This window comes from Sturnus vulgaris, chromosome 1, assembly GCF_052056855.1.
Source record: "Sturnus vulgaris isolate bStuVul1 chromosome 1, bStuVul1.hap1, whole genome shotgun sequence".
Taxonomy (NCBI): Eukaryota; Metazoa; Chordata; class Aves; order Passeriformes; family Sturnidae; genus Sturnus; species Sturnus vulgaris.
Genome location: NC_142243.1, coordinates 132191155 through 132215490, shown reverse-complemented (window position 1 = coordinate 132215490; position 24336 = coordinate 132191155). Strand labels below are relative to the sequence as shown.

Here is a 24336-nt window from a genome sequence, read left to right as displayed (position 1 = left end):
AGACAGGTATACTCTGGCGCTTACAGTAAAGTAAATGTGCAAAGTTCATGGAGGATAGATAATAGGTTCTTTTGGAAATTAGGTTGCAGTCTGGAAAGACAGAAGACTCCACCTAGTGGAGTGGAATTAATATGCACATGGTGGTAGGCAGCGGTGTGTAATAAAATAGGTATCATTTCTGGAGAGCCAAGGTTCTACAGAGAGTAAAGCCCAGAATTCAGACAAGGCAATGATCTCAGGCAATGGTTGTATGACCATTACAGATTGTACCAGGCTGCAGTTACTTTTGGAGCTCTAGGAGGCTTGTGTATGTCTGCCATGTTGATTGTTCATACGCTGTTTGCATAAGTAGTAGGCATTACCACTAGCCTTTTTCTTTCACGGTGCCTTTTATTTGGAGATCTGCTGTCTATATTTTTTGATTTCTGACGGTGAACCTCACAGGTGCCCCTTTTGCTTGTGGCCCAGGTGTCATTTTAAATAGCATGGAGGAAGAAAAAACTATCAGCAATTCAGCCCCCCAAAAATCACCACTTTTTCCCCACAGTTGCTTATTTTTCAGAATTTTTCAGCTTTTGCTTCTTCTACTTTGGTAATAGCAGTATCAGAATGTTGGTTCTGCATGTTACCATGACAGGTTGTGTGGCATGTGGAGTAAAGCTGTGTGTGCTTTCTGGGAGTCACAAGGTTTAACAAACTCTCTGATGAAGCATCAGATTGTATAGATTTTGTACCTGTGCTTTACTGTCCCATTGGTTTGGTCACTCTGTGCTACTGGGATGTAATATAATGAATTTTAAAGCTGGGATGTGAGTGAACATCTAGCCTGAGCAGCTAAGATATTGTCCTGAAATCCTCTTGGGATGGTCATCCCAACATTGAATCACACATGCATTAGACAAGTTTAGGAAGAGAACTCCCAAGACCAGCTCAGGCTTTGACAGTGAGAGGGTAAGGCTATTGCCAGAAAATGGGATGATTAGGGTGCAACACAGGAGACTGAATGCTGCAAGGGATATTTGGGAAGAGTGCTCCAAAGGAGCACTTCCAGTGAAATCCAGGTGAGGTTTGTTGCCAAAGCCATTAAAGCATAATGGTGCCAGAAAAAGCTGCCAACAGATGTGGGAATAATGGCACCTATGGGTGTGCTGTCAATGGATGGTACTGCCAGGATGATTTTTTTATTTTATTTTAATGGTGACATTGCTAAAAGTATTTAAGGGTAATGTTATAGAAAGTGTTTTAGTGAGTGAAGTCACTGAGTTCCAGGAACCATTAAGCAAAACCTGTTTCATGACTCTACTATTTATTATTTTAAAGCTTGATGGCAAACCACTTAATGCTGGAAAAGCAGGCTGCAACCTGTATTAAAGCGTGCTACAGGTGGACAAGGAAACCACCCTACTGAACTGAATAACCCAAGGTAGTTTCTGGACGTTGTACACATTTCATGTGCACCATGATAAATTAATGCAACTCCATGGATCAGCAGAGCTTGTAAACATTGAATTAAAACGCTGGAGCTCAGATCTTCTGTCGTACTCCCATGCCCAGTTCTTACTGAAGACACTGTTTCTTTCGTTTAAATGCCAGTCTGAGGAGCTGGACCTTCAAGCTTTCTGTGCTCCCATCTCACGTCTGTGATCTTGACAATAGGTTTTTGGATCAGTTCTCAGATCTAGATCTCTCCCTAATAAAACAGTCTAGCTCAGGTCGCAGTGTAAAGCAAGGGCATTCTTTTTGAATCATAGACTTACCTTACAAGACTTCCAAATAAAGGAGAGAAAAAGCCTATTCCTTCCATAATAATACTTGCAGATTCATAGTGAGTCCATTGGGCCATGATTTTCAACTTGTGTATCCCAAGATCTGTTTTAAATTGTGTTTAAGCCAGCTGCCTGCTCCTGACTTTTTCCAGAGAAGTGCACAGCTACAGTAAATACCAGCTACAGTAGTTGGAAGGAGGGGATCAATGTATAATTTTCCTTCCACATTCTGGGATTTATTGGTCCCACCTTCTTCACATGGGGAACTTCTGATGTTAATTTTCTTTTTTGTTTGTTCATTTGTTTTTAAGTCCAGACCTAAATTTCACTATCTCTTACAGAGCTATTACTGGCCGTTATTGTTTTTATTATTCCATGGCTTCTCTGGGAAGAGAAGGATGGGCAGGACCTCAGTGACATTGCCAGAGCAAATCATCAGTGGCCGTGTCTCCCCCTTAGGAGGTCACAGGAAACAGGTGGCTGTGTTAATTGTCCTCACTCCCAACTCTTGTCCTTCCTGGAGGGAATTTAGAAGTGGTCAGGAAGTGTCAAGCCTACTGCACAGGCCTGTGTCCCCCCAGGCTCACTGCTTCAGGCATTCATAATAATTTGAGGTATGTGCCAGGCAAGGGAGACTGTCTGGGAATCCTTACTGTCGTTTTTAAGCTGAGTGGGTACCTGGCTGGGAGGGCTGAATGCTGTTGCTGCAGAGCATGTTTGAGATTGCAGCTGGAATCCAGCAAAATAACAAAGAATTCCATTAAAAAAAAAGTATCTCCCTATCATATACTGTTTCCCTTCTTTCAAGATATTAATAAAAAGTCCTAGGTAAGCAAACTACAAAAACTCAAGAGGTGCATGAAATATTTCTGGAAACTCTGATCCACTTTTATCTGGTGGGTTGAGTATGGAGAATGTCAGTGTATTTTCTGCTTAGGCCAGTTTTAATTGTCTTTGTTGCAACTGCACCATCAGTACTCATGGATCTCTAAATGGCACTCAGTCCTGTGCTTTGGAAAATCAGTTAGTGTTTTGCCTCTTTATATGAGCTTCTTGTTAACAACTTGCTCGATGTTTTTAGCAGTGAAGGTGCACAGCATTGCTGAGTATCTCACTGCAAATGTGGCACCCAGTGCTGTAAAGCCAGATTTTGAATTACCAGTAATGTTTTTATAAAGTGTCTTTTGTAAAGTGTTCACTCACATTGGAAGTGATGTTAGTTGAGTAATAAACATACTAGTTATTTATCTGCCATATGCATTTGGGGTGAAAGCTCTTGAGCTTCTGCTCAGGTGTACTCTTGATATTACTAAGACTACTTGGCTAAATAAGGTGGGCTGCAGGATTGTGTGGCTGGTGAATCACACTGGTTTCTGAATTACTCTCAGAAAATACCAGCCTGAAATGCTAGCAGATAATGAACACATTGTGCTTGGACTGGTACATTATTTAAAGAATAGCATTTTAAAATAGAGTATTTTGTAAAATGTTAGTTTAAGAACCACTTTGCAATTTACTTCCATCAAACCCATTGTACCAGGAAAAATACCTCCTTCAGAAGGGAAAAGGTGTCAGTATTGTGGAAGAATATCTGATTTTTATCCAGCTATTTGCTATTTAAGCTCCCTTCTTTTCAATGCAAGGAGATCAGCTGACAACAGCAGCAACCAAATCATGTTTGCAGCTGGGCAATTACAGTAGACCCTAAGATCTGCAACTGTCAACCATGAACGCAGATGCCTTCAAAGTTCTGTTTTTCTTCCATGTGGAAGTCGTTGGCATGGAACAGATGCCTTCATTTTGGAGAAACCAACCGCTGGATATAATTGGTTCTCTCTTGTCTTGTCCTCTAGGGACAGTCTCTCGCAGATGAAATTAGATGAGAGGAAAAAAGAAAAGACACAGGCACACACACTCGCACATGACATGAAGCAGGAGTTTTCAGGATCCTTCTCTGTTTTGTCACGTGGAACTGTTTTCAGCTGGAAGATTTCATTCCATTTTTAGCACTCTACACACACACGATGATGATGCTATATGAAAAACATGCAAATGAAAATATGTATCTGGCCAAAGTTTATTATTAATCTAGGCATGCTTGTTTAGAAATAAGACAAGCATATCCAGCCCATATTACTTCAGCATTAAATCTTAACTTCAATATCTATTATTGCTGCAGTCTCAGAAATTTGAAGTTAAGTCTCAGAAGAGACAAGATGCTTTAAGAATTGTTTTGTTGCAGTTGTGGAATCAAAGTATTTTTATCAAATGATTTGGTAGTTATTAACATGGGAGGAAAAAACCAAGTAGCAGATTTTAAAATTCACCTAACATTACAGGCATTCAATTAGGAAAGCATCTTTACAGGAACTTTAGCAGTTAGTCTGATGGACACCTGTGATGTGCTATTTCTGGGAGCCCTGTAGTAGGATACTGAAGTGACTGTGTCCTCTTACTGCAGGCACCTAGAATGAGATGATGGCAATGGACTTAGAGGCTGTGTGAGAGAGGAAGAATCTGCCTAGTCTGTGCCTGTCATAAGGTTTCTGTCATCCCCTTTCTGCCCTGGTGTACCAGCTACGAAAATCCTTATGGTTTGTGTTACTTAATTATACTATTAAAATAAGTTTATACCAACTTTAGGTTACCTTAATAAGCTCAGTTGTGAACTGTGACAGTCAGGCAGTGCTGTGTACTCTTGGGTAGACTGGGTACATCCAGGAGGTGGGTGCAGCAGGGATTGGGGCCTGCCAGGAAGTAAAACTGCCACTGCTGGTACCTAAGACCCTGGAAGCTTCCTCTGTGAATGTCTGTTCTTTCTTAAGTTTTATTTCCTAGTACAAGTTGAGTTGTTTTTTTTTTTTTGTTATTTTTTTTAATATATATTGCAGTTTGTTGATCAGTCCCTATTTTACATGATGCATTTACTACTGCTGTAGCAGTGGTGTCACCAGCAGTGAAAACTGTCAGGAGTTACCTTGGTCTGGATAGTAGGTAGAAGGCAGTCGGCAGTTCAGACTCTTGATGTAGCTGGATAGGTGCCCTGAGCTGTGGTCCTTTGTTTCCTGCTAACTCCCGGGAGCTGTGTGGGTGGAGGGCGTTCACAGGGACTTTCAGCAGTTAGAAGGAAGCCCCAGGTAAACTTGTTTTTGAACTGATGACTCTTCAGCTTTTATAAAGGGAAATTCTTTGCTGTAGGACTCCAGTTCTGATTCGCTGAACTTGAGTGCGACAGCGTGCTTGCTCTTACCATTGTATTTCTGAAGAACCACATATTAAAGGGAGGATTTAACTGGGGAAGTGCTTAGGTGATGAAGGGATTTCTGGCAGTAACTAGGAAGTACAATAATGGTTGGTTTCATTTGAGGCTGATCCTGATATTTGTAGTCTTTACATCCTATTAATTCCTTGAAAGATAAGCTGATACAAGAATGATTTGCCAGAGCCAACGGCTCTTCTAAAAGTCTTGGCTCAGGTTGTATCCCCCTTCTCTACACATACAAGATAAAAGCACTGTGAATATGAGGTTAACTGAATTCAAATAGAAGACTCTCTAGAGTTATTGCATTCCTTAGAAAATAAATACATTTCTCATATGGTTGAGGTTGATCAAAAAAGTATTCTGTATGCCAGTGATTACATTCCCATCTGTGATTAAGGTTTTCTGTCTGCATCTGGTTTTCACATTATATTTCTGTAACAAGAATCCTTTATATGGCAGAGTTCACTCTCTGTATTTTCTATTAGCTGCAGCTTGAACTACTGCACGGATCGCAGATTTACACATGTGGTTTTCATTACTTCATACCATTGAGAAAAAGTAATATTTGTTTGGGAAAGTATGTTTTTCAAAATTTCCATGGTAATGCAACATGTTGATCCTTTTTTATAATACTCATGTAAGACTACAAATTGTTTGAGGCATTCTGCTTTCAGTGAAGTTCAGACATTAGACAATTTTGTATGCACATTTGAACAACAGCAGCAGTTTACAATTCAGGAAGCAAAAATACATTTAAAGAAGGAGATTAGTGTAGAATGGGTATAGCAAAATTCATCCGTCACTTTGGAAAATGTGGCATATAGAAAAAATGAATGTGGGCCTGAAACAAAGGGAGAGTAGTAAATTGAGGTGATGTCTTCATTGTAAAGTGGATGACAGATTTTTTTTTTTTTAAATAAGAACATTTTTACGGTAAGATGTTTAAAATCTTTTACCAGCCATGAAAAAGGAGTATGCTATTTGGCAGACAGAAATATTGAATTTTTATATATTACATAGTTTAACGTATTTGACCATAATTGTTTCTAGTGGCCAAATTAGAAAAGGTTAGAAAAACACGCATATATCATTACAGATCTCTGCTGTGTAACACTGAATCCAAGATAGGATGCTAATTTAATATTCCACTATAAGACAGTATTTTAGCCAGATTGTGCTATTGTCACTTGGTAGAAAACTTAATGTTTAAATTATCTCAGTGAAATTTATTGGGCCACTTGGTCAGTGGAGAATTTTTAAGTTTTGGTAGAGGCGTGGGCTTATGACTGTAAAAATCAGATCAAACAACAATTCAGAGAATGCTGTATGCATTTATGGAAATTAAAAGTCTAGGCAATTGAAAAGTACACAATTCATGCTAGGGCACAACTGAAAGGTAAATTTATTGCCTATGTAAGAACATTGTGACAACTAGAGAATTACATAGAAAATAAAAATAATTTTATAAAAGTAGTTATTGTACCAAGTTGTGGAGTCCTAACCACATTTTGGAGTTTATTTTCCAAATGCCAGAGGCAGTTGTGTCACTTTAAGAGCTCCACAGTTGCCAAGTTCCGAGTAGAGCCCTGCAGTCCTTACCACTTGTTTTCACTGAAATCAGTGGAATTTTGGCTTCTCTCAGGACTGTGGGGAAATGTCCGACCAAGACCACTGGAAAGAAAGGAGGGACTTTGGTGAACTCCTTTGTTCTGTAACCTAACTTGGGAAGGTTTGTTTTGATTTGAGAAGGGTGCTTGTTTGTGGGAAAGATTGAAATTTCTAGCACAAACACAAATGTGATCTTTTGCAAATGCCCTTGGGCAATGCATTTTTTTTGGAGAAAGATCTGGTCCAGGAGAGGGTTGGGGCTGGATTCTGGGTTAGATGCATGAGCTGTGGCCGGATCCTTGTGCATGCTTAACTTTATGTCCCGAAGTACTTGAATAGTGATTGCAGATTGAAGCATGTACGTAAATGTGTGTGCTTGGCTCTGAAAAACTTTCTGTCTTGACATAATTATGAACCTCTGAAAAGCATATTAATGCCTTGGAAAAACTGACAACTGTGATACAGACTCTTACACAAATGGCAGAGTATTTGTGTAACCCAAATAAACAGGTTTTTTAGGTGTTGGAGTGGGAGGGAAATTGCCTTTTCAAAAGTGGGAAGATTATTTGTAAATATATCAATAGCTTTTTGATCTGCCTTTGCTCAAATGTGTTTGCTGTTATGATTTACAAGTCCAATTTAGTATAGCGATGTATAAATTGGAAGATCTCTATTTTTAGTAAACATTTTGATTTAATAAATGATTCTCTAGAGCTTCTGTTGAACCAGGTAAAGTATGTCATATTTTATATTATATGAATGTATTTAAACCCAAGCATTTTTACAGAATTAACTAATAGGTAGAATATAGACTACCCTTAATTTGTTGCCTTCTACATGTCAGCTGTTTTAACTGAGCAAGTTAAGAAACAACCTTTGTTGAAGAATTAATAAAATTTTAAAGTACTACCTTATATTAGCTAAGAAAATGTGGTTACTTGGTTTAGAATAATGTTTCTGTCTTCCCTTTTTAAAGACTACTATTATCATGCAAATGAAGGGGTCTGCTGCTTCAAACTGGCTGTGATATATGCTTTTTTTTTTTTTTTTTTTTTTTTCATTTGTTGTTGTCAATAGAAAAGATTGATCTCTGGGCTGGTGAACATAATATCTGTCCCAGTCAGAAAAGGAAAGAGGAAATTAGCAGAGCGGTTGGTGGAGAATGATATCTGTCAAAAGAAACACTTGGAGAGCACTGAGTTTAGTGATAGGTGACTGCCGGAAAAAAGGGAACTTTGAATTTTGCCAAGGTAAGGAACAGAAAAATATTTGATTTTATAATGTGAATATACCTTTTAGAAGTTATTCGTGTGTATATAATGACTGTACCTTGCCTTGTAAACTGTAATTAAAAAAGAAATCTTTCCCTTTAGCTCCAAAGAGTCTGCCTAAATCAATGAAGGTGCTGTCTTTGTTTAATACCAGTGAGGAGTACTGCAATGCTAATAAAATACATCAGTCATGACTTTTCTAAAATCTTAAATAAATATATGTGAAATTTTTGACTTTGGGGTTCTTTTTGTATTTTATATAGTCGCTTTTTATGTGTCATGTCAGTATTACTTGGCTGAGTTGTGGAAATAGTGATGTTCAGTTTTCAGAACTGTGAATTGGAATAGTATTTGCAACCAGGTTAAGAGACAGTTGTAATCACATTGGCAAAACAGTTGTTTGTAATTTAGTGGAATCCTCTGGTAAACTCATTGCATCAAACTGGGAATCTGTGATAAATTTGATTGAGATGATAGTGGGACCGAATATTTCTGCTTCTTGTGCGCAAAGATTTTTACTAGAAAAGTAAATCTGCTATTGCTGGAAAAAGTTTCTAGATAACCTGTGACAGTTGTTCCTGTCTTTACTGTAACTGCATTTTTTCTTCTAAAATGGTGTGTGTCTGGATGGCAAGAAACTGCTAAACTGGTTTTAAGTGCTTTCCAACACTTGGATAACTTTCTTTCTCAGTGTTGCACCCTATTGCCTGACATAACTTTGATAGAGTATGGTACCAAAATAAGATGAATAGTGTCTTAGTACTCTTGGCTTTGCCCTGGATAGTTTTAAAGGCAGCTCAGCCTTGATCATATTACTTGTTTTCCCACCTGAGACACCACGGCCCATGCTGCTCTGCCTGTGGGGTGTGGAGAGATGGAGAATATCTGAGAGAGCCAGTGGGAGCCTCTGCACATCACCTTGTGGCAAGGGCCAAGCCTGTTTTGTGCACCAGTGTGAACATATTTTAAAAAAATTAAATCCTAATAAAAATGATTTTGCATTCTAACTTGAGTTCCTAGCTCAGTTTAAAACAAATAAGTGCTTTTGTGGGACCGTCATGTACTCAGGCAGCATTGGAAGAGAATGAATAATCTTAGCAGGGTTTCTTCTTGTGTTTTGATTTTGCTTATTTAGCAGTGTATAGCTTCTGACTATTTTTTCTTTTTTACTATCTACAGTCTTGTTTTTCAAAGTGCAAATGTGCCCTGTACAGGTGGTTGGTTGTTGGTTTCTCTTGCCATATGGGTCTTCATAAAGGATTAAAAAAATAAAGAAATGCAAAAGTAAAGATGTCATGCCTGAAGCATGAAGTGCTGGCAGACTAATGGGAAGTTTATTGTGTTTTATTGCTGTCAGAGCACATGCAAGATAATGGAAATTTCCTACAACTTGGGAGAAAGGCTTATTTTCTAATACCATTAATTTAAAGAAAGGGAATTAATATGACTAAAATTTGCTTCATTTCTATAAAGTCCAGCTGATCTGATGGTTGCTGAAGTATACATAAAAGGGAGGGAACAGCACCCTATCCCTCTTATTCACTGTTGCGCAGGTTGTGCTCCCTGTATTGCCTGGGTGCAGGCATAACTCTGCCATGGAGAAGTTGCTGTGTACTGCATGATTCCTTTCCCTGTGCAGTTCTATCAGTTGTAGCTTATCCCTAAATAAACACATCTCTCTGTGACACCTCTTACAGAGTTAACAATATTGCGTCGTTTTCACCTTGGTAATGAAGAATTCAAAACTGCTTTGTAGCTCTTAGAGTGATCAGTGGTGGTTAACAGTTCTTAGATCTTTGGCCATTCCTGTTTTCACATTTACTTGAATTGAGGTGACTGGGTAAGGTGTCTACATCTGAATATATTTGTGACATGCATAAAAATTTTGCTCTTAAATGGACAAGAAGCTCCACATTTTCAGTGTTTATTTTGTTTTAAATTTCACTGAGTAATTAGAGATGAAGCCAACACTGTTTGAGCTTAACTTAATATGGCCTTGTCTGTGCCCAAGATTTGACTTGCTATTTGAAACCTAAATGAAGTAAAAGACAAACAAAAGGTGTTTTGAGTCTATTGCCCCCTTGAAGCAATGGCCTCTTGCAGCAATGACTACTTCTGCTGATGTCACCCCTTTCAAGCATCCTCATCTTTGTTTTGCTATTGCAAAGTCATCTTCTCTTGGCTTCCTTTCTAATCTTCAAAACAATTGTTTGCTTACCAATGTATCTTAAGGATTACAGTGAAAATACTAAAGTCCCCTTCAAACATACCACAGATGCAAAAGAGTAAGCAAGTGTATTATAGACAGTGAGTTGTCCTTCCAATCACAATTTCGTCTGTTCATGTGGTGCACACCTGTGGCTTGCTGGCATTGCTCTTGATTGGAGTGTGAGAGAGCATAATGAAAAACAAAGCCAGGATGACAAGGAGAGACTCCACAGCAAATATGGGTTATTTCACATTAGTAAGAAAGTGAAATTCGAAATACTGGTTTGGAGACAGCTCCCTGGTATGTGGGAGCATGTATGAATGACTCTGCAAAGGATACTGGTGTCCTGCTTTCTGCTACCTTGCAAATAAAGCATTTTTCTCTCTAGGTCAGGTTGATTTGGGCCAGTTGAGAGCAATGGCCGATTTCTCCAGCTTGCTTTCTGAGTCAGTAAGAGTATCCTGGGCAGGAATCCAGCTTTTGAAGTACAAAGAAAATAACCCATAATCTATATAGAACGCTAGCGGATGGGGAAGGGAGGAAATTTACAGAATAAGTGAGTTTGAGAACAGCTGTGTTAAAAGTAGAATGTAAGGGGAGTGTGTGTGTTTGACATTAGTATTTATTTTAATTTGAAAATACGATCTTTGAAACCTTTGAGGTGAGCAGAGGACAAGCTCTTGCATTATGATATATTTATTGGTAAACTGAAACGAAGCTCCAGTTCAAGTTCGTTTTTCAAAGTTAGTTTTTTTCTCTGAATTTGCAGAGTTTAGGTTCCTTCTCTGTGCCCCCCTCCCTGTTCCCCCTCAATGTAATATGTCTCTGATAACGTTAATGGGCTTTGCCCCACATGGAGCAGCAAGTGTATTGTACCACTGCTCACTGATCCCAGGTCAGTGTGATGCGTGAAATCAATTTATTTGAATCTCTTTGCCTGTATAGGAATTTGGCAGCGTGCCAGTTGTTTTCATTTAATGTTCTTTGTGTCGAACACAGACAAGCAGGCATGCTTTTGTACTCCTCTTTCTTCTGGGCTCTTCTCTTTTCAGCCAATATTCTATTCTGTGGATTTTTCAGAAAGAAGTAGGAATGTGTTACCTTTTTAAAAAATAATTTTTGTTTAAATAGCCTTTAAAGAGCGTAGAAACTAGGTCAGTCACAGAGCAGCCCTGTATAAGGATTTCTGCCAAGTATAGGTGGTAACACCTGCCCTTTCCCATTTCTGAAATTTGGGAAAACAGAGAGAGAAAACACTGGTCTATTTTTCTAATGCCTAGGTCTATGATTTCTGTCCTTTTTAAAGACAAAGACTCTTCAATAATGCTTAAATCAGAATAATTTTATTTCTAAATTTGTGAATGTCTGGCTGTTGGCTGGACAAATTGGCAATATGTTTCAAGATATTTTTGAGTAATGACCTTAAACTAAACATTAATTTGGGAATCCCTTGCCTCATCTTTCTGTCTGTTCATCCCCTCCCCCCAATAAATTTAACATTTTGAATGACTGGCTGAATGAGCTGCACCCACTCATTTCTTTCATTTTTCCCTTCTTTTTATGAGAAATCGAGGTGTGTGGAACAGAGCAAATAATGCAGCCCTTGGTGTAAAGTGGGTGTGGGGGAGGGAGGGAATAGCAGCAGATATTTCCAGGAGGGTTTGTTGTGGAGCCGGGCGCAGGAGAGGCAGGAGCAGCAGTCGAAGGCTCTGCGGGTGCCGGGGGCGGCTGTGCGGAAGCCGATGTGCAGAACCGCGGAGCCGCCGCGCAGGGGTCAGACTCGTACACAGCAGCCCCGTTTCCTTGTTTAATTACCTGAAGAGCAAAACATCCAGGCTGGGAGTGTGTGAAAACCCAGTATCTCGAACAGCAGTTTGCTGCTCTGACATCCTGCGAGGCCAGCCCCGTCTGTCCGCAAACGTCAGGGCTGGTTCCTGACAGGGGGCTATCTCTGCCGGGCCTCGGTTCCTTCCATTCACGAGGCATTGTGTGGAAGAGGGTTTGGTCAGGAATTTGAGGTTCCTGCCGGTTCTTCCAGTCCGGACAACCCTGTGACAGATAGGCATGATTTTTTTCTTTTAAAGAATAATAATAATAATAAAGAAAAAAATTGGCTCATTTTAGCCTTTCCCTTGTAATTCTGGCATTGGTATAACACCGACTGAAACAAAACATTAACCCTTTTGCTTCTGAATTCGCATCTTTTTTCTTTTATTTGTTTCTTGCTTGACCTCTTATTTTCAGAAATCAAATCTTCTGAGGAGCAAATTATTTGAGGTGGATTTTGTTCTATGCAACAGTTAAACATTTGAAAATAGTATTTTTTTTGTAGTTATAATTTATATAATCATCATACTTGGCATATTAACTTTGTCTTTTTAAGTGTGCTTGGCATCATTATTTTTCTTTGTCCCCTGGATTCAAACCAAGCTAGTATTTGTTTCTGGCCCATTAAAGCAGTAATGGCAGATATCAGTGCTTCCATTCTCATTACTCATGTGATTTTCTTAGATGTCCAGTTTGGTGTTCAGTTTTAAAGTGCTGGAATAGGTCAGTTATAGTCTTTGCTCCTCATAGCTGCTGTTTGTTGGGGTCACAACGTTAAGGCAGTGTTCAGGTTTGGGTCCATAGATGGATAGAGTTCATTGGGATATAAAGCTCCTGCCTATAGCTGAAAGAAACTGTATGTTTACACAGGCAAAGGCCTTGGACAGGTGTTTGGTTGTTTTGGTTTTTGTTTGTTTATTTTGTTTTGGGGTTTTATTTGTTTTATTTTTGTCTGGTTTTGTTTTGTTAATTTGTTAGTTTGTTTTTGGTTTTCTTTTGCTTTGATTTTTTATATGTGTGTGTGAGGAATTAAAATATGACTTCCTGTTTGAATGATAAGTGAAGAATATTACAGTTATTTGTACAATTTCAATACTTGAGTTTATAACATAGTGGTGTAAATAGTTGTACTGGCAGAATTTAACATCACCAGGTACAAGTAGTGGAGGGAGGGAACATAATTAATAAGGCCTTCCAGCAAAACGGAGTGTAGCATGTGACTGTTGCCTTTTATTGTTGTGGGCAGAAGCTGGTCCAAGAAAGATATTTGTGGTTGCAGGAGGAGAGAAGGAGAGCTGAAAATTAACTAAGGTTTCATTTCCTTTCATGCTGAAGGCTTTTGGTCCAGCCTGTAGAGTTATGTCCACAGGCTCAGCAAACCATATTCATGTGCTAGAGATTTTGGGTGCTTCGTAGGTGAGTTTGAAATCTTTCAAACAGTTAGTTAGATTTTCCCTGCTAATATTTAATTAGAAATTTGCAATACAGATGTAGGGGCATACTTTTCTTCTTGAATGCAGACATTGCCAGGTAAGGATTCTGGGGACTCAAAAGTCCCAAAGTGAGAGAGGTACCCTTCAGCGTGCATATGCATATGCAGTCACAGACAGGAGTCACCTACAGAGCAGACTGCCCAAAGAGTCATTGTCATCAATTGTGACACTAATCCGCCATCTGAAAAGGATTTTCAGGGGATGGTGCAACAAAGAGCTGTTACAGTGTTATCAGATTGATAATTGTGATCTAATGAACTCTTAAATATATACGATAGTCCTTCATCTTTAGAATCAGGCACCTTCAGTATAAACTCCCTAGGTTACTCTGGTGTAAGGGTGCCTTTAAGTAAAAGTTAGACAGTAAGTAGTAAGTAGTTACTTAGACATGTAGTTTTAAATGTCTGTCCTGTCATATTGTAAAGAAGCCATAATTTAAATAAGCATTACTTTTATCCGTAGGATGGAAAAAAAAAAAGATGGTTTATGCATTGTGGTCAGTCTCATGTTCCTGAATGGAACATGACATATGTACAGAGTTTGTACATATGATGGAAATTATGTGTCTGTATGAAAGCACTGTCTGTTAGTTTAACCTTTACAGGTCATACAAGTTGTGTCCCTCCTTTCCAGTGTTTTAGTTGCCTTTTTTTTTTTTTTTTTTCCAGAATTCATAATCCAATGAACTGTCCATGACCTCTAGCCAACCACTGCCCACCTCAGCCAGTAGTCCATTAAATGAAAAGTTCTCCATGGACGTGTGGTGACAACAACCACCACATTATCTTTCCTCCTACCCATTGGCTTTCTAGAGCCTCCTTGAAAATAACAAATAACAGATAGCCTTTATACCAGGGTTGTCACTCAAAAATTCCGTGGTGATAATGGTTTTAAATCAGCATTCTCTTAAAAAAATATCTTGGCCATCTCCACAAGCCTCTGCTGTGATAATCTTGCTTAAGGAAAGTTCTTGCGGATAATAGTTCCCAAGATGGTTTGGGCTTTATTAAAACTGGCACCTTGCATTGTGCCCAAACATTTACTGCTTCTCTTTGCAGATATTCTTCTAGTGTAAAGTGGGGTAATTTGCTCTTGGTATGAATTTCCACTTCATAATCACCTCAGCATTTTTCTGCTTCTCTTCTGAATGGCTACAATGAAGCACCATGTGGAGCACAACACTATTAGATAAAGTGAAGTTATATTTACAGATCTGTGTTCTTTAAGGCTCCTCCCAGTTGTTAAAGAAACAAAGATTTTGTATTTTAGTTTTCCTTAGCTGTGATGGGATTCATCTGGGTCAGACTAGAAGCAGAGATTAGGTCAACACGTGGTCCTTCCAGGGAGGTTGATGTGCTTCTTCAGTAGCGCTTTAAGTGAACACTATTCTGGCTTAGTTTTGTAATAATGGAAACCTAACTGGCATGATGATTCTCCCTCAGTGTTAGAGTGCTGGTTGTTGCTATTTGATTTATGTGCTAATTGTGGGTAATAGTTTATGGTAGTACTCACACCTTGAAATTCTGGAACTTCTTTTAGCTGTCAAGGTTGGTGGAGGTGGGAGAAGATAAATGTCCAAAGCAGCTGGAGCAGAGGCAGGTCATGTAGTGAGTTGGAGAAGAGAGAAGGTGGCCCCTGATTCATGAATTTAGGAGTAGATGTGATGGCAGAGAGAAAACAAGTGATTGGAAAAGTGAGAGAAAAATGTGATGGAAGGTATAACTAAGGAAACAATAGAAAGAAAAAGATTTTACTAAAATCAGCACCTTCCTTTTGTCACTTAAAAACAATAATGTTTTTCTATCATCAAGGGTCGAATGAGTCTGCATACTGATTCTGCTGTGTTTCCAGATGCTGAACTGCATTAGAGCAGTTCATTTGGTAATACTGCTTGGCATTTTAGCAATTACAAGGTCTGCCAGTGGTTCGTCCTATTACAACTGTGAGAAAACTCATCCATAAAAGAATGACTGTTCTGTTTGGACTTAGTTCTCTTCATTTCTCTTCTCTTCTGCCCCCTTGCCTTTGTTCCATTAGTCCTTCTAATGTATCAAGGAAACAGAAAATACTTGATGATGAGGTGAGTTCCTCACCTGGCTCTGGAAAGCAAATAATTTAAATTAAGAAATAATACTTAGCTGTCCTAGATATGCTGAAATATTTATTTACAGTCCTCATTCACTTGCCCTCTTGAAATTAATCAGTAGTTGAGAGATGTCATACTAAAATAAAGCATTAATAATAAACACCAACATGCTGTTCAATGGCATTGCTGTGATGTTATGGGCACTACTATGTGTATAAAAACAGAACCAGACAGACCTGCAGAACGGCCAGGTTTCCAGCCCATTACAGTGGAGGCCAGTGCAAAGATTTTGCTACCTGATGCTTTATTTTCTGAATACTTGTCAGTCGGTTTTACTAGTGCAACCATACCTAATATTGTTGGAAAAAAAATTATATATATATGTTGATTAATGCAATTCTTTAATTTCCCTTATATTTCTGATAACTGTTGTGGTTTGCAAATTCATATTGAGCTCATCAGGAACAATAACTTTGGGTGAAGGCCCCTTTGAACAAAGTTTTTGTACCATTATAAATGTAATAAATAAATACAAGTTGATTAATGTATGACAAAAGGATGAAGAAGGGAGGTCAATAGGTAAAAATATTTGCATATAAAACCATTTTCCCCCTGTTGAAAATGGCAGTACGAGCATAAATAAATGTTTTGTATTGCTGTGTATTTGCTCCACCTGGTGGATTTTCCTGGAAGTGTTTTTAATCATCCTAATAAAGGGAAGTTGCCTTTACTATAAAAGACATTTCTCAGAGTAAAGGCAACTTCATCCTTTCATTCTTACATTCTTTCATTCTTTCATTGTTTCTTTTCTTTCTTTCTTTCTTTCTTTCTTTCTTGCTTTCTTGCTTTCTTGCTTTCTTGCTTTCTTTCTTTCTTTCTTTCTCTTTCTTTCTTTCTTTCTTTCTTTCTTTCTTTCTTTCTTTCTTGCTTTCTTGCTTTCTTGCTTTCTCGCTTTCTCGCTTTCTCGCTTTCTTTCTCCCTTTTCTCATTTCTTTCTCTTAGCAATAGCATTGCAATAGGCAGATTTGTGGAAAGAAAATATAATTTAATATTTGTCTTGGCCACACTTTGTCAGCATAGAGATCTCTATGAAAGCGTAGCATTCCAAATCCATTAGTAATTACAGTTTATTCTGGGGCTTATTTAGAGTATTCTTGGACTCATCTAGGGATTAGTAATTGCTGAGTCCAAGTCTGTGGCTTGTAGAGTTATATGTGATCAGTGAAAGGGAGGATTTGCTATGACTTCTCCCTCCCCCTCGCCCCCCAGTTCTGAGCCCCTCCATGAGAAGTAGCAGTGTTATCGAAAAAGAGAGTTACTATGCTTAAGTGTTAGTGCTGTACATCAGCATAAAATCTGTCTGTCATTAAGCTAGCTTTGCAAACATTGTTTTCTTTGGAATTCTTAAGGACTCGGTTATGCTTTGATCATCTCATTGTTCTCCTTAGGTTATTTTTTTCCTTTAGAGTGTAATGGCTCCCTAACAGAAGGTGAAGTTTAGAAAATAGTGTCTCCATATGCAAGGGATTTGGAGACCTTTTTATTGTCTTTAAAAATGTCATTCATAGTCCTCATTAGCATTTATTGTTGCAAGCATACAAGCAGAAAATGTGAAATTGGTATGTCATGAATAGCTCCACAGAGCTCTAGAGCCCTGAAATTTTGCCTGCAGTGTGGTGTGGGGCAGGCATTGAGAGAAAGCTGGCCAGATGGCTGCCAGCACAGAGCAGAGCTGCAGGTTTTTGTCTCTGGTGCTGAGAGGAGGGAAAGTTCACTGGAGCATACGCTATCACCCCATGCATTTTAACAAAACTAACTCGCCATCAGTCAAAACGGGGAGGTGGTGACATTGAAACAAAAGTTTTCAATATAATGTAACAATCCTTGTCAAATGAATAAAATATGTTTAGTTAGTGTCACAAATATTGACATGTTACAGAGAAAAATGCAAGGCTCAAATTTATGGCTAGTGGTAGATAACGCTTTCACACAAATATGCTCTACATTATCTTTATTATGAAGATCCTATACATTGAAAAGACATCGATTAGAGGTCAAAACTTGGGTTAATATGCTACAGCAGGAGGAGTTTCCCTACCCATGTTAAATGAACAAACACCTCGAGCTTCAAGTCAAAAAAGCAACTGATAGCTTGAAACCCTTTTTTCCTTCACTGCCCCCCTCTCCCCTTCTTTTTGTGTCTTAAAATATTGCCATAGTTCAGCAGGAGCAGATATTCTCTTCCAGGCTTCTCCAGGTCACACTGAATGTGTTCTTTCTCTGTTAGTGAGACAGCATCATTGGTATTTTCTTTCAGAAATATTTTCAAATCAATATCAAATTTTCTGAAGTGCATGAGTGGTGTCTGTGCACAGATGGTGTGGTAATTTTCTTTGAAGTCAAATGATGATAGAAATTAGCAGTCAATTCTAATCTACTTTACCCATATTACAGAAAATATAGTATTTAATAAAAATGTGAGGCAAAACTTCATTAGCCTAGATCTAGTGGAAGAAATGGACTCCAAGACAGGTACACTTATATGTGAGTTGTCCATGTGAATGTTCTTACTAAAATGTATATAGAAAGCAAAAGAGCATGCATTCTTTAAGGCCCGAATGTTGTCCCTCCCATTCTGAGTCAGTTAATTTCTTGTAGAACTATTCTTTGATGTTATGTCTTAATGTATATTTTCATTGTTTTAAAACCTGAAATGCACCCACCATGTCACTGGAATTTCTGTGTGTTCAACAAGAATTAATTTTTTTTTTTATCAAAAAGCAATAGGCAGTCTAGGTTGTTAAGTCTAATGCATTGTCAAGGCTGCCTTTTCTTAACAGATGATTTAAAATACTCTTTGGAGTATTGCTGAAACATGGATATAACTTACAAGTTTTCTTAACTGAAAAGACATGAATGCTTTCTCAATTCCAATGAATTTAATCCAGTACTTGAGGTAACTTCATGAACTGTTTGTCTTGGAGAACAAAGAATATTTTCTTCGCACCTTGGTGACTACCTTTCAACTGCTCAGTGTTTGATTTGTGTAGGTAATTTCAATTAGTCTGTGTTTCACAGAGGCAATGTATGTTTTAAATGTCTCATTTGTCTTTTTTCAGAAGTCCAGAAAGCCTTGCCAATAAGGAAATGCTTAGGGAAATGTTTAGTGTTATCTGGCAAATGTTTTGTGTTGCATACTAAAGAGCTGCTGTTAAAAGATAAGTACATATCTTATTGGAATATTTAAATTCCATTTCCAAGCAAAGAATTAGAAGTTATAAAGAAGTGCCTTTCTTGGGTAGCTTGAGCCTTCTGTGGTAGTGCAGTAAAACCAAGGGAGGGAGGCTAGGTACAATGTCACAGAAAATGTTGCACTGAGGGTCCCATTACAGGCTTAGGTGGGCTGCCATTGCACCAGGCAATCAGAGATACTTGGGCAGCAAGAAATTAGCTTCTCCTGAAGGTGTTGCCTTTACTGTACTGTGGTCAACTAAATAAAGTTAAGAAAGCATCCAGAAGTGGTTGTCCCCTGTCTCCTGCATCAGTGGTTGTCCCCTGTCCTCCACAGCTCACACATTAGGTGGGTTTGCCCTATCAGTGGGATGCCTTAAGAAAACACTAATAGCTTCCAGCTGGGTGGAAAATCAAAACGTTTTGGGGCTGACAAAACTAGTAGATTTGAATTTGAAAGCCCAGCTAATGCCTCCATTTTTATTTACCAGTCGCCCATAAAAGATTATTTTCCAATATGTCAGCCTCATTTGGTGGCCAGTGGTCTGAAAGTGGAACAAGCAAGCGGGGAAATCTGGACATTAGTGAGTCCGCCCTTTCAAGCTGGTGTGCCACTTTGTGGAATGGCCTTCCCTGAGATTGGGGGGGTCCTAATGACCATTCATCAATGCTCGTTGACTGATCATTGAGTGCCTTCTCATTCAGTTTATCAAGTCTTGCACATAAAAAGTCAGAATAAGCATTATTCAGCTTTGTTAAAGCCAACTAGGAGTAAAATGCTCCATTTGAACCCATTTTGCCCTTGGTTTTTCACTTTGTTAATGCAGTCCTGCTTAAATGAGTGCTTTTATTGGGTCTGTTAGAATATCTGAAACTATTAATTCTCTTGTATTGAATAGCTGGTGGCAGGCCAGAGCAGATGGGGTAGAAAACTATTTGGTTGGGTGTATTGCTTTCAATTAGGATCAATGAGGTTTCAGCTCCTTTGAATTAACTCACTTAATACCCACTGTGTGAAGTCACAATGTATCACAACAGTCTGCTATAAGTAGAGCGGGAAGTTGAGAAGTCCTACAGAAAAGCTTTGAGTTAAATTCTTCCTTCACTGTTAATAGAGAGCTTTCATTAACTACAGATGTGTTTCAGTGGACTTCCAGTCCCTGTTATTAAGCTGGGTTTGCACAAAAGGCAATCTCTGTACTTTAAATGATGGTCATTAGGAATTTCCCTTTTCCATCAGATCCATGTCTTGGCTACCTTATATCATCTGCTGCATAAAAATCTTTTTTCTTCCCCTTCAAATACAAGACTATGGAGACTGGTTTGTCTTCTCTACCCATTTTCAAACTAAGGTCCCCTAGAAGATGACTTAAAATTATTTTGTAAAGCATTTTGAGTAATTTTCAGAGAAGGAGATGGTGCCCACCCAGGATGGTATAACGTCATGTGCATCATAAAGAAACTGGCCCTAGATTTTCTTCTGGATTTTTCACTTTCTTTATATCCCTTTCATTTTGGAGTACTCTGACTCTTGTGATGCAGCAGAACTGTTCTGTGTTAAAACCACTGTCTTTCCTTTCTTTGTGGAGAATGAAACCATTTTACAGAATGGGCTGTCCACTTTTGCTTGGCCTGCTAAAATTTTAGACCTGGTGCAAAAACTTCTAGGGCAAGCTTTAGGTGATTGCATTAAAAATGGGGGTGGGGAAAGCACATAATTTTCCACAGATACTTCTTCAGGGAGGACTGCCAAATGGGTTGCAGCCTGCCTCAGTGTATTAAATAATGAGAGGGGAAAACTATTCATGCAGCTGGCTGCTTGAGAAAATGCTGAAGTAGTCTCAGATGCACAGGCATTCTGTTAGCCCCTTCCATGAGCAGACTTCTAGGTGAGAATCTCCAGGGATCCAGGTTTTGTTGACGTGGATCAATTTAAGTGGCAATTACTGTAGTCAGATAACAGCTTAAAAAGGCTTTTTACACACAGAAAAAAGATGCATAATCGCACAGCATATGGAAGTTCAATTTCGTGAGCCATGGTCTGTGGATTTACAATGTACTGATATTAAGACCTTCTTTTAAGAGTGAATATTGTTTGGTTTTATTAAAATGCGTCATACCGTTGACACGTTACTTTCTACTCTGAAGCTGATTCAGGCTGCATCTATGTTGATGAAAGGTTGCATTTCCAACTGTGAAAATGTTTTTCCTTTCATGTAGAGTACAGCATTACAAAAGAAAAACAACGTAGCAAATACAATACTAACTGACTGGTTTTAAATAGTGCATCAAATAATAAAACCAGAAGGACAGTAAAGTCTTTAAAGGCCTTGTTGGCGCAGACTTCACTTGTCTCCATTTCCCTTGCTTCTCTCCCTTTGCCCCTCTGCTTTTCCCCCTTCATGAAAGTGGTCACTAAAATGTTTTCATGTTTTGGTGTTTCTCTTGGGCTCTCTGACACTCAAAAATCCATTATAGAGAACTTGATTATGATAGATGTCTGAAGATGAAGAAAAGACCTGCCTCAAGTAGTAGACACGTTAGGTTGTTAGTGCTGGGCGGTTTATTGGGGCAGGGGAGCTGCTCCTTCTCATGTTGATAGCCTTGGTTTTGCCAGTTCTGTGCTTGGAATTTCTCTACTATTTAAATGAAACTTAAGGGTGCTACTTAGATTGTGTTAAAAAGATATTACAGAAATATCAGTAAATGAAATTATTTATTTTCTTTAAGTGAGAAGTATTCATGAGTTCAGTCCGGACATTAGGAGGGACTGTTATTTTCTGCTTAATTTTGCATGTGCGTCCTTTTCCTAAAGAGATCTTTATCAGGCTCTGTGGTAGCTAGAGGAAGGAAGAGGAAGGCCTAAAAGCAGAGCTGTTTCTGCATAATAGAGGCAGAAGATGGCACAACGCAAAATCGGGGGTATATAAATAAGTACACAAGGACAGACCTTACACTGAGAAGATCTGAGAGAGAATTGCTGCCTTTCCATAAAGGTTTGAATGTATAATGCAAAGGTAAAATCAGAACCAGGACCTACATGCTAGTTGCTGGAGAAATGGCTTGTTACTAAAGCACTTTGCAAGTGCTGAATGGGAAGAGAGTTTTAAAAAGGACAGTATTTTTTCTTGTGCCTAGTATTTTGTGCAAAGCTGTATGTGCTACAGAAGGCATGCGAGTCAAGCGTATGCTTCTTCTAAGAGGCAAAGATGTTTTACAAAGGACTAAAGAGGGACTGCTGAGAAGAAAATAGCCAGCTTTAGATAAAGCACTATAACAAAGACTTGTAGTTTTATGTATCATGGTGTCCATTAAAGCTTAATAGGGAAGAGTGAATTGAACCTAGCCAGGCATACCTTATTCATGTGAAGGATAAACTTATAAGGGGTTCACAAAATCAGAAATCGGGAGGACATGATTGTTTAGCTTTTGAAAAAGCTTTACAGGGAAGATTTTGTTTTCATCCCCCATGGATCACTATGCAAGGTAAAGGAGAGTAAGCTGCAAATGTTTGGAACATATCAATGGAAGAATCCCAGGGGGTTAAAAGCACCACAGTAAAATGTAAGTGGTCTGCTTTCTAAGTGTGTTCTATTTTACACATACTACTGTGGATCTGAGAGAGGGAGTGATTTTGATACTCTGTTCCCTATAGTAAAGGGGAATAATAATGATATAAGTGTGGGAAGGGGGGGGATTCTCTTCTATGTTCTTGTGCACGTTTTGAATTTCTGGCTAAATAAACAAACGTAGTCTTATGGAGTGCAAAATTATGGCTGTTAAAATAACAAATGATTTTTTTCCACATTTGGAGGAAATCTGAGTCAAAGTGATGCTTTTCCTTTAATTGTTGTCAGCAAAGGGTTAACTTTTAAAGAAAAAATGAATAATTCAGTGTTTGGCTTATCACTCTGCATTTTAGTTTCTATTCTTTGGTCATCTGGAACTTGGTGTGAAAGGTAGAGTAAAAGGAGTCAGCTGAGGGGAGCCGGGGTTGTGATAATTTGCACACACATCCCTGTCATTGTTCTGCCTGAAGAGACAGGGCTGGGTTCAAGGCCACATGTGCTCCTGTCATCATTCACATTTCTGCTCCAAGTGCAATACAGAGTGTCAGCTCTCCATCTGTCTTTGCCTGGCAAACGCACGCGCCCAGCATCCTGCCTCCAGCTACGCTGCCACAGCCAGTTCTGATGGCCCTCCTCGCTTCTCTCTGTTCATTCCAGAACAGGAGGCACTGAGCCCTAAATAAGCTTGCTTTTAGGAGAGAGCCATTTACAGTGTGGTATATTTTATCCAAGGATGCCTGGTGAGTCGAAATTATTGCAGCTCTTTCGGTTCTAAATGAGGAAACGCTAATCGGTTTTTTGATAGTATATTTTCTCTCTCTGTTTTTTTTCTTTTCTCTTTTAATATAGAGGGTGATTTGCAAGCTGATACGGGTACAGAGCGATCGCGGATGCTAATTCTGTTGTGTATGTGTTTGGGGGAGGGGAATTTGTGCAAGTGAACTGCTAGATACTTACAGCAGGACTGGATGTTTCAATGAAAAGGGATAGAAATAACAGAAAGTCACCAGCTTTGTGGGTGCAGGTCTCTGCACGGGGGATCATTTTTAGTAAAGAGAAATACAGCTTCGGGCTGGCTTTCATGACTGTCAGCTGCACCTTGAATCTGCAAACATTTGATCGTTGGAGATCATTCACAGCATTTACCCATCAGCTGAAATTATCTCCGTGAAAAGCTGTTTATGTTGGAGAAGTGAGGGAGATTTATAAAACAGATTATTCCAGCCTTGTCCTGAATCATAGTCCTTCACCGTCACCAGGCAAATCACCGAAATATGTTGATTCAAACTAAAACAATAAAAAAATCTGCTGAATTAGAGGAATTGCTGTGGAGCTGGGAGTTATAATAGGTCGGTTTCCTCAGGAAAATATTGCCCTTAGATCTTATGTTCACTTGTCATATTGATAAGTGTTATTGCTAATAAAAATGCTTCTAATGCAGGGTGATTTGTCTGAGGGGTTTTGTGAGACGCTTGACCAGGACTGAGTAGATTGAATTTCGTGTGTTTTGTTTGTGTTTTTTTTTCCCCTTTGGTAAGGACTGGAGAAAGCCATGTGCCTGATTATAACAGCTTGTGTTCTGGATAAAAAAAAAGACAGGGCTAGAGATCCTACAGCTGGCTGGTTCTTGTGGATTATTTGGGTAGGACAGGCAGAAGAGGCTATGCTTGATCACAGAGAGTCTGTACACCTCGCAGATGGTGTTTTGAAACAGTATCTGCCAGTTTACTGCAGCCACAGTTGCATGTAGGTATTGCCAGTTGTTGGAAGAATGTTTTCCTTTTAGGATTGTTGTATACGGTCATACCCTACTGCTGGTATGTTTGCTGATCCTGTGATTGTAACAAGAAAGTGGGCTCTGTTTGCTCAAAGCACAAGGTTAAGAGGATTTATATGGTTGAAATATGGGCAAATTAATTTGCATAGATAACAACTGAGGACTATGAAAGGTCAATTTAACCCTTTAAACATCAAATTTGATTTGCATGCATTGCATTCCTGGGAATGTGGTCTT

General features: G+C 38.8%; 1 protein-coding gene across 5 annotated transcripts in view; it reads left to right on the top strand.

Annotated features, from left to right (window-relative positions):
• RUNX1T1 (RUNX1 partner transcriptional co-repressor 1) overlaps window positions 1-24336 on the top strand; it is a 111538-nt gene that overhangs the window by 12324 nt on the left and 74878 nt on the right. For 2 of the 5 annotated variants that reach the window (XM_014890735.2, XM_014890734.2), the window contains exon 2: window positions 7714-7886. The exons of 1 other annotated variant lie outside the window; for it this stretch is intronic. In XM_014890735.2, coding sequence (XP_014746221.1) covers window positions 7799-7886 — 88 coding nt within the window. In that variant the 5' untranslated portion in view covers window positions 7714-7798. Of the gene's footprint in view, window positions 1-6643; window positions 6758-7713; window positions 7887-22836; window positions 23063-24336 lie in introns of those variants that run through there. 2 more of the 5 variants (XM_014890733.2, XM_088177181.1) reach the window with 2 other exon arrangements.